The sequence below is a fragment of the Zonotrichia albicollis genome, chromosome 8, assembly GCF_047830755.1.
Source record: "Zonotrichia albicollis isolate bZonAlb1 chromosome 8, bZonAlb1.hap1, whole genome shotgun sequence".
In the NCBI taxonomy this organism is placed as follows: Eukaryota; Metazoa; Chordata; class Aves; order Passeriformes; family Passerellidae; genus Zonotrichia; species Zonotrichia albicollis.
This window is the reverse complement of record NC_133826.1, coordinates 30,203,756-30,212,690: the sequence shown is the minus strand read 5'-3', so window position 1 is coordinate 30,212,690 and position 8,935 is coordinate 30,203,756. Positions and strand designations below refer to the sequence as shown.

The window sequence follows — 8,935 nt, the reverse complement described above, 5'->3', positions numbered from 1 at the left end:
TCTGGGCTCCTCACCTCTTGTCAGCCTATTTCTGTGCAGAGGGGCATGGAGCCTATTTACAGATTATTTCTCTGCAAAGAGGGGTCTCTGGAGCCTGTAAATCTCTGGAAACATCTGGTGCTGGAACCCCAGAGGCACCTTCATACCCGAGCCAGGCTGCTCCACCAGGGGAGAGGATGTCAGCTCAGAGCACTGCAAGCAGGGCAAAGAGAACCCAAACATCCCAAACATCCCAATGCTCACCCTGCTGGTGCACCTGGGATTGCCTCTCTCATGCCCACACCCTTCCCTTGCTGGGGAGAGAACAGAATACTTGGAAAGTTCCGATTAAATTTCAATAATTTATTTTAATTTTGAAAAGTTTTAAGTAAAACCCAAGAGCTATTAAAATCACAGAGTGGTTTGGCCTAAAGTTGGCTCCAACACCCCCAGTTTATGGCAGGGACCCCTCCTGCTTGCTCAAAGTCCCAACACACCCCACCAGGCCTTGGGCACTTCCAGGGATGGGGCACCCACAGCTTCTCTGGGCACTGCCAGGGCCTCACCACCCTCAGAGGGAGCAATTTCTTCCCAATGCCCCATCTAAACCTGCTCCCTTTCAGTTTAAAGCCATTCCCCTTTTTCCTGTCACTCCATGCTCTTGTCAGGAACCCCTTCCCAGCTCTCTGGCACTGGAAGGGGCTCTGAGGCCTCTCTGGAAATTTCTCCAGGCTGAATAAGCCCAACTCCCTCAGCCTGAGAGAGCCCAATGTCAGCATTAAACACTCATTGAGTATTGAATGGTAACAATTAGCAAAAATGTCTTTCAACGAACAGCTAATTTGCTAGATCAGGGGTTGACTTTGTCAAAGTCGGTGTGGCACAAGCAGCCTATGAATTGAGAAGGTCCAGTCCTGCCCTGAGCTCACTCCCAGGCCGCAGGCAGAGCCCAGGAGCTCAGCATGGCTTTGCTCTGGCCATGCAGGGATGTTTGAGGGAGGGATCACAGAGCAGAACCAGTACCACATCCCACTGTGCCCCTGACCAGGAGCAAACCTGGGAGCCCCAGCCTGGTCCTGCAGCAGCTCTGCCCTCCTCAGGAGGCCCAGAACTGTTGGTAACAGCACTGACCACCCCCCTGTGCCCCCGCCCATCCCTCTGTGCCCCTGCCCATCCTCTGTGCCCCTGCCCACCCCTCTGTGCCCTTGGCATCCCAGGTAAGGACAGATCTCATCCCCTCCCAAGGGCTCCCCTCATTGTCACAGACATCTTTTAGGAAAAATCCTTTCCTTAGGATTTTTCCTCCTGAGGAGCTGACAGGCCGCAGGAACAAAATGCAAACAATGATTATCTGCTGTTGTGGAATGCAACAGGTGCATCTGTGATTGGTCTCATGTGGTTGTTTGTAATTAATGGCCAATCACAGCCCAGCTGGCTTGCACTCTGTCCAAGACACAAACCTTTGTTATCATTCCTTTCTATTTTTAGCTAGCCTTCTGATGAAATCCTTTCTTCTATTCTTTTAGTATAGTTTTAATATAATATATATAATAAAATAATAATCAGCCTTCTGAAACATGGAGTCAGATCCTTGTCTTTTCCCTCATCCTCAGACCCCTGTGAACACGGTCACATTGTCATCCTGCCCCAGAGCTGGCTGCAGCCACAGCCTGCATGGGCACTGTGGGGTGACCCAAAGAGCCCTTTGGGATCCTCCCAGCCCTTCCAGCCCCATGCCAGTAGGCAGAGGAGCCTCAGGGCAGGTTCCTTGTGTGCCCAAATGCCCTGCCTCTCTCCAGGCTGCTCCCAGTAACAAGGGAAGCCCCTGATGTGCTCGGCTGGTTTGGCTGCAGGCAGCTGCACAAAGAGCTTCCTGTGGGAACTCAGCGCATCCCTTTGGATGTCCAGAGTTGCCGAGAACCTTGTTGGGGGGGGGGGGGGCTCAGAGACCCTGGCATGCTGCCCAGAGCACCTGGGGATTTGATTTTGACCCTTGGAGCAAGTTTCCAGCTTTGTATGAGGACCTGAAAGTCACACAGGTTTGAATGGTGTAATAATAAGATGTTCACAGGGTGAAAATGTAGATTTTAGGGTTTTTGGTATGGGGGTTATGGGGACAAGATGGAGGAATCAGGCCGTGTCTAGACCTTCTTTCTTGTTCTTGTTCTCCATTTTCTGCAGTGATGTTGGCACTTTGGGATTGGTTTGGAGTAGAAGTGCACTGTCTAACATGGGTGATAGGTATTGGGAATTAAGTGTAAATATGTTATATGAAGTTTGTAATATAAAAAGACAAGACTGCCTTGCGGGCAGTCAGGGTGCCTGTGGCTGCCCTGCAGAGCAGATCTCGGCGTGGCAGAAAGAAAATTTTATAGATAAGAATTAATAAACAACCTCAAGACCAGACAGTGAAGAGCCCAGACTCGTTCTTCAGCTGCTTGGGCCGAAACAGAGACACCCTGCACATCTCGGGGCAGCAATTATCAACAGCCAACCCAAGAGCTTCCCACTCCCCACTGGGATGTCCCATCACCAGGAGAGCAGCACAGCCCAAAGATCGAGCAGAAGAGGACAGCAATTCCCAGCCTTTCCTGAAAAGCTCTGGATGCAGCAGCTCCATCCCTGTGCTGTGCAGTTTCACCTTCTGATACGTGCACAGAGAAAGTCAAGCCAGAAGACCCCTGAATTTCATCCTTTTGAGATACTTTCCACCCTGAGAAATGCAGTGGAAACATCAGCAATGTCAGCAGGGCTGCAGTTTTCCCCTCCCACTGGCCACAGCAGTAGCCAGACCACTGAGAGGTTTCAAAGAAATAAACTTCCCTGAAGCAGATAACACAAACCACAGCAAGCTGAGAGCAGCACAGGGCAAAGGAAACAAATGCTGGGGCTGCTGAGGAGCCCCAGGCACTGAGAGCAGCAGCAGAGCTGCAGAGGGACCAGTGCAGCCTCTGTGTCCTGCCTGTGACAGTGACAGTGACAGCCCCAGGGTCAGAACCCCGTGGAGCTGACACCAGGGTGAGCAAATGAGGTTTGGGGTTAATTTACACCACTTTGTTTCTTTGCCCTTCAGACCACTCTGTGAAAGTGCTTCTGAGGCCAGAGCTCACTCAGGTGGAGCCTTTGGGGACAGACAGCAGCAATTCTGCTCAGCCACCAGTGCCCAGCTCCAAACTGTGCATTGAGATCAGCCCCTTCCTGCTGGGCTGGGGCTGCCTGCTCTGTGCTGCTCACCCCACACCTCCCCTGGCCCCAGATCCTGATGTTTCCTGAGCTCCAAAGCCTCATGGAGAGGGCCCTGTGCAGTGTGCCAAGCAGGCAGCTAAGAGGGATGATGGCGCTGTCATATTTTCTGGAAAATCCCTTTGCCAGGATTTCTTCTCCTGGGAAGCTGAGAAGCCTCAGAGAAAAAATGAAAACAATAATTATCTGATTGCTTCTCCTGTGTTTGCTGCTCTGGAGATTGTTCATCCAACATGTGAATTGTTTTAATTAATGACCAATCACCATCAGCTGTGTTGGGCTCTGAAGAGTCAGTCAGAGCTTTCATTGTCATATTCTTGTTAAACCTTCTGTCTGTATCCCTCTCTTTCTTCAGTATAGTTCTAGTATAGCATTCTATAATATAATATAATATAATATAATATAATATAATATAATATAATATAATATAATATAATATAATATAATATAATATAATAATAAATCAGCCTCCTGAGAACATGGAGTCAGATTCTCATCTCTCATCTTGTCCTGGGGACTCCACCAACACCACAGGAAGAGGCTCCCAGGTTTCTGCCGTGCTGGAGAAGGAATGGGGCCCTGAGCCCTGATCACAGAGGCCTTGCCATGGCCCAGCACCAAATGAGGAGAGGACAGCACCACTCACTAGAAAAATATTATTTACCACTATTTACCATCTGTGTTTTTCTCAGGAGGGAACATCCCACAGCAAAGCCATGCACTGACAGTGCCAGTGTCGCCAGCTGCACCAGGACAGGGGTGGCAGAGCAGCCCAATGGGGAGCCCTCATGTGCTGAAGGGGCAGGAGAGAGCTTGAGGTGCTGCTTTCACCTCAAACCCCAGTGCCCTGCTGTGTGCAGAGCCCATGGGCACCCCAGCACCCCCACACCATGGCTGCTCACACTGCCACATCTGGGACACCCCCCAGGGCACTGCTGCTCCTGGCACCTTCCTTGCAAGGCACTTGGGATGAGTTAAATAAAGAGGTTGAGGAGCATTTCCTGGGCTGGGAACAGTCCATAGCTTAACAGAGGATGAACAGAGCCCCTGTCCCAGCCCAACTGGCAGGAGGGACAGCAGTGCCAGTGCTGGGCAGTGCCAGCCATGTCTCAGGAGGAGCAGTCATTCACACTGCTCATCCCACACCACTGTGGTGTCATGGCACCACCTAGGCACCTCCTGAACACCCCCAGATGTCCCCAGCAGTCTGTGTCACACGGGGAGCAGCAGGTCCCACCATCTTCTCAGGCAGCAGGTAGTGAGTTCCAACAGGGTCTGCAGCACGCCACATCCTGAGTTTGTTGGGTTTTTGCAAGGAGAACACATGCAATTCTGTTCAGGCTGATGCAGCACAGCTCTGGTGCTTTCCCATTGCTTGGATCCCCTCGTGCTGAAGCCCAAACATGGTTTCTGGTGGGTTTGGTGGTGCCCAGGCCGCTCCCAGCCCTCACACATCCATGTGGGTGTGTGTGTATGTCTGAAGGGCCTGCCAGCCACGCTCCACTTCAAAGCTTAAACAAACCAAAGAAAGTCTTGGACTCCTCAAAGTTGACCAGGGCGATTTTGGAGACGTTGACGTGCAGGCTGTCCATCCTCCTGAGCCTGAAGAGAGCGCCCAGGTAGCTGCTGCGGGCCCACATCCTCTGGCCCGAGCAGAAGTTGGCGGCCTTGTCCTCCATGAGCACCAGGCTGCCCGGGGAGGCCGGGTTCCTCTTGTACACCACGTGTGCCAGCAGCAGCGGGCTGTCGCAGGCCGTGCCCCGGAACAGCACCCGCGAGTACACAAAGTACAGCCCCGGCTCGCTGACCCGCAGGCCCCGCGCCTCGTACTGCACCCCGCTGGTGTAGGCATGGCCAGAGCTGGGCTCCCACTCCAGTGGCAGCCCCTGCTGCTCTGGGTTGCCTGCAAGGGAAGCAAGGCCAAAAAATAGCATGAGAAGCGGGTTTGGTTGGGTGGGTTTGGCTTGGGTCACGCCCCACAGCGCAAGAGAGGGTTCTCCTCTTGGGGTGTGATGGAATAGCCTGTCTCAGCTATCCCAGTTCCTTCCCCAGTGTGCCAACAACCTCTCCCTTCCCCTCTCCTTGCCGCTGCTGAGTGCTGTCCTTCAATCTTGGCATTCCAGAAGGGCCTCGAGTGATTGGCAGAGTTCAAAAGATGCCTTACACCCCTTGAGGGACCATCCAGGTGTCATTTGTCCCCTGAGACTTCCCCACCCTTACCTGGTTGGTGGCTCCCTACCCCTTCCCTGCCCCTCTCCCTGGGGTTAAAAGACACATTTTGAGGAGTTCTGTTGGAGCTGGTGCTGCATTCAGAAGCCTGTGGGCCAGAATAAAGCTCTGGATCCAAACCCTCCATCAGAACCAACTGCTTTCCTTCACCATCAGCTTAAAGCTACTCCACCAGAGCTAAACCTGAGCTCCTGCATGCCTGGACTTGTCCCAAGCACCCAGCTGCAGCATCCAGCCGGCCAAAGGTGTCTCTGAGGGGAAAACACCACACATCCAGCCAGCCAAAGGTGTCTCTGAGGTGAAACCACCACACATCCAGCCAGCCAAAGGTGTCTCTGAGGTGAAACCACCACAGCTGCCGCCCTTGGTCAAGCAGCAAGGGTCAGATGAGCCCAGGCACGTCCCATCTGGCTATATTGGGATTTAATTCCAATATTCTCCAAGCTTTGTTTGCAGTGTGCAAAGTCCTCCTGGGCCTCACCCCTCAGCAGTGCCAGCCCCAGTGCCACTCATGCCCTGCACACCCCAAAAGGCAAGCCAAACCCAGCCTCACTGAGAGGCACAAGTGAGGGGGAGGTTTTGTCTGTGGAGCAAATTTCCACTGTCAGAGCAGATGTGTCACCTGAGGAGAGCAGCAGAGCCTGCGTGGGGTGGGCTCCTCAGAACTCCAGCCATGGCATCCCCTGACCCCATCCCAGCTGCCTTGGCACCCTCTGCCCCCCTCTCAGGTGCCATCTGACCCCATCCCAGCTGCCATGGCACCCTCTGTCCCCACCCCAGGTACCCTCTGCCCCCTTGCCTGGTGCCAGCCCTGCCCCCAGCACGTACCTGTGACGTGGGCTGCCCTCCTGGCCTCCTTCCTGTGCCCTGCACAAAGAGAGGGAACATTGGCCATGAGCTCCATGGAGGTGCCAGCCCAGAGAGCAGGGGACACCTGAGACCCCATGCCCCTGTCCCGGCAGGAGCTGGAGCTGGAGCTGCCCTCAGGGTGGGACAGCTGGGGAAGCTCTGCCTGCCCTCAGTTCTCTCTGGAGGGAAGGGCCCATTCCAGTGACCCGGTGTTTGGAGCCCATCCACTCCATCCCTTCATTTTCCCCAATACCTACTTCATCATCTCTAATTTCAGAATCATCCTTTTATTTTCTTTTCTTTTCTCAAGCCTATTAAATTTTCCTCTCTGCTCCTCCTTGTCCTTTACACTATTTACCTGTTTCTAATTCTTTATCCAGCCCCCTCAAGAAATTCAGGTTTATTATTTATGTTCAGCCTCTGCTAAAGAAGCTGTGATCAGAGCACTGAGCATCCAGTTCAAATGAGCTCCCCTTCCCCTAAATGGGAAAATTTATTGGTAGAGGAGTTGATAAGAACCAGGACTTCCCTTTCCCAATAATTTTGTTATTTAATATTTTTTATTCAATATCAGAACAAATTTGAAAATAAATTTTCTAATTAATAAAATTCTCAAGGGGGAACAAATTTAAACTTTTCAGAGCTAGAGCTAGAAAAAAACAGTCTAGAGGACTGAAAGTTTCTCTCTGACTTGGCCATTTTTGAAAAGGATATCCTCACTTATAACATTAACATGGAATGCAAAAGAAAAGCAACAGTTTGGAAGTCCAAACCACAGTTTTTAAATTGTTCCACCCAAATTGAAACTTTTTTGGGGGGTAAATCAAAACCATGTAAATGAAATCTAGGAAAATTTGCAGATTCTTGTGGAAAGTTTCAATGTTGCTGGGTTCCTCCTGCAGGCACGGGCTCACCTGTGAGTTTCTGAGAGGATGCAGGGATGGGCTCAGCGCTGGCAGACTGGCAAGAGAGAAGAGGAACATTGGTTTAGAGCGTGCGCAACCTTTGGCAGGGGTTAAATCAGGGATTATCTCCATGGGGAGCTGCAAAGTGCTGAGAAATACACAGAGAGAGAGCTGGAAGGAGCACAGATATCCTGACAGGGGAACAAGCACCCTGTTCCTCTGTGCCAGCAGCCACCGAAATGCCACCTTGGTGCCCCCTGGGAGCATCCCAGCCCATTCCAAGCGTTCCTTTTCCCCTTTCCCCCTTTCCCTGCGCGCAGCCAGGCAAACCTCACCTCCCTGAGTTCATCCACCTCCTTCTCCAGGTGAAAAATCTTAAATATGCTCAGCCCCACTCCGGTGAAGGCCACCAGGATCAGCAGGAACATCACGAGGAAGCCGGCTCTGCTCCTTTCCCCGCGTTCCCTTCCTTTACTCCGCGGTTTTCTGCTCCGGTCGGGCACGGGCGGTGGGAAGGGAGCCGAGGGGACAGCGGGGGCACAGGGAGCCGCTGTCTCGGCATATCCATCCACCCAGAAGATGTGCGGGTAATAAGGGAGGTTCTGCTGCACGGGGGGCAGCTCGTCCCCGCCGCGGCAGCCGAGCCCCGCGGCTCTGCCCCGCTGCGGCTGCATCCGTGCGCTGCGAGGGCAGGATGCTGTGCGAGGATGCTGCGGCTTCGAGAGGCTCCGAGCATCGGCAGCAGAGCCCTTTCCGGCTCCGCAGGACCCACCCTCCTCCCACAGCCCCGTTCCGGGGGCTCCCGCAGCCGCTCCCCACAATCTGCTGCCCCCGCAGGGCTGGGGAGCTGCAGGGAGGACAAACGCTCCGGCATCCTGCACTCAAGGGACAGACGGAGCCCAGGGAGGACAAACCCCCGGCATCCTGCACTCAAGGGACAGACGGAACCCTCCCCTGCAGAGGATGTGGTACCGAGCCCGTGGGATCAGGGATGAGGAATGAGGGATCGCTCCGTCCCCGCTCCCCGAGCATCCCTCCCTGCCTGTGAAAAAGGCACGTGTTATATGATTGGCTTTTCGCAAATATTGAAATGAATGTTATGTGTGTTGTGTTAGGAAGTGATGCTGTATTAATTCTCTTAAGTAGTGTGGTAAATACAGTTTTGGGTTATAAAAATTGTTAAAATAGAAACGATGCTGTGTAGGATACTTTTTTTTAAAGAAAGGGCTTGCAGTCAGAGAGCAGCCACAGGACACCTGAATCTTTCAGAGAAAGAGAATTTATTGCTCCATTATCAGAAGAAATGAAGTTCTTCCCACCTCAAAGGCACTGTTAAGATTCAGAGGAAGAAGCTGACACTGCCCAGACAGAATCCTGTGTTTGAGTGGAATTGATGCATCATGGATGAGGTGTATGAATATGCAACAGGCTGTTGTTTTTAAGGGTTAATCCTCTGTTAACGTGGGTCCTTTTTCGGGCTTGTGCTGCCCAGTAAAAGGTACCCGGACATCCGTAATGCTTTGTTTCTATTGTCTCATATTGTCCTAATTCAAATTGTCCAAATTATTATTACTCTAATTGTATTACTATTTTTATAACTGTTTTATTACTAATAAACTTTTAACAATTTTCAAAACAAGGGATTGGCGTTTTTCACACTGCCTTTCCCCACTCTGCAGGGCACAGCCTGGGCACAGCCGGCTCCAGGACTGCCCTCCTGCCTTCCAAGG

At 52.3% G+C, this 8,935-nt stretch overlaps 1 protein-coding gene across 1 annotated transcript; it reads right to left on the bottom strand.

Annotated features, from left to right (window-relative positions):
- Nucleotides 1-332: 332 nt before the first annotated feature.
- Nucleotides 333-8,214, bottom strand: FASLG (Fas ligand). Its single transcript, XM_005492287.4, has 4 exons — nucleotides 7,541-8,214; nucleotides 7,215-7,260; nucleotides 6,280-6,318; nucleotides 333-5,125 (listed from the first exon to the last, which is right to left on the bottom strand). Exons 1-4 carry the CDS (start codon nucleotides 7,877-7,879, stop codon nucleotides 4,728-4,730), a joined length of 822 nt encoding a protein of 273 aa, XP_005492344.1. The 5' UTR covers nucleotides 7,880-8,214; the 3' UTR covers nucleotides 333-4,727.
- Nucleotides 8,215-8,935: the final 721 nt, after the last annotated feature.

Coding starts and splice junctions, on each gene's coding strand:
- FASLG (XM_005492287.4), bottom strand. CDS start 7,879: ATGCAGCCGCAGCGGGGCAGAGCCGCGGGGCTCGGCTGCCGCGGCGGG. Junction 7,261..7,540: donor AGGTGGATGAACTCAGGGAG/GTGAGGTTTGCC, acceptor CTCTCTTGCCAG/TCTGCCAGCGCTGAGCCCAT. Junction 6,319..7,214: donor ATCCTCTCAGAAACTCACAG/GTGAGCCCGTGC, acceptor CTCTTTGTGCAG/GGCACAGGAAGGAGGCCAGG.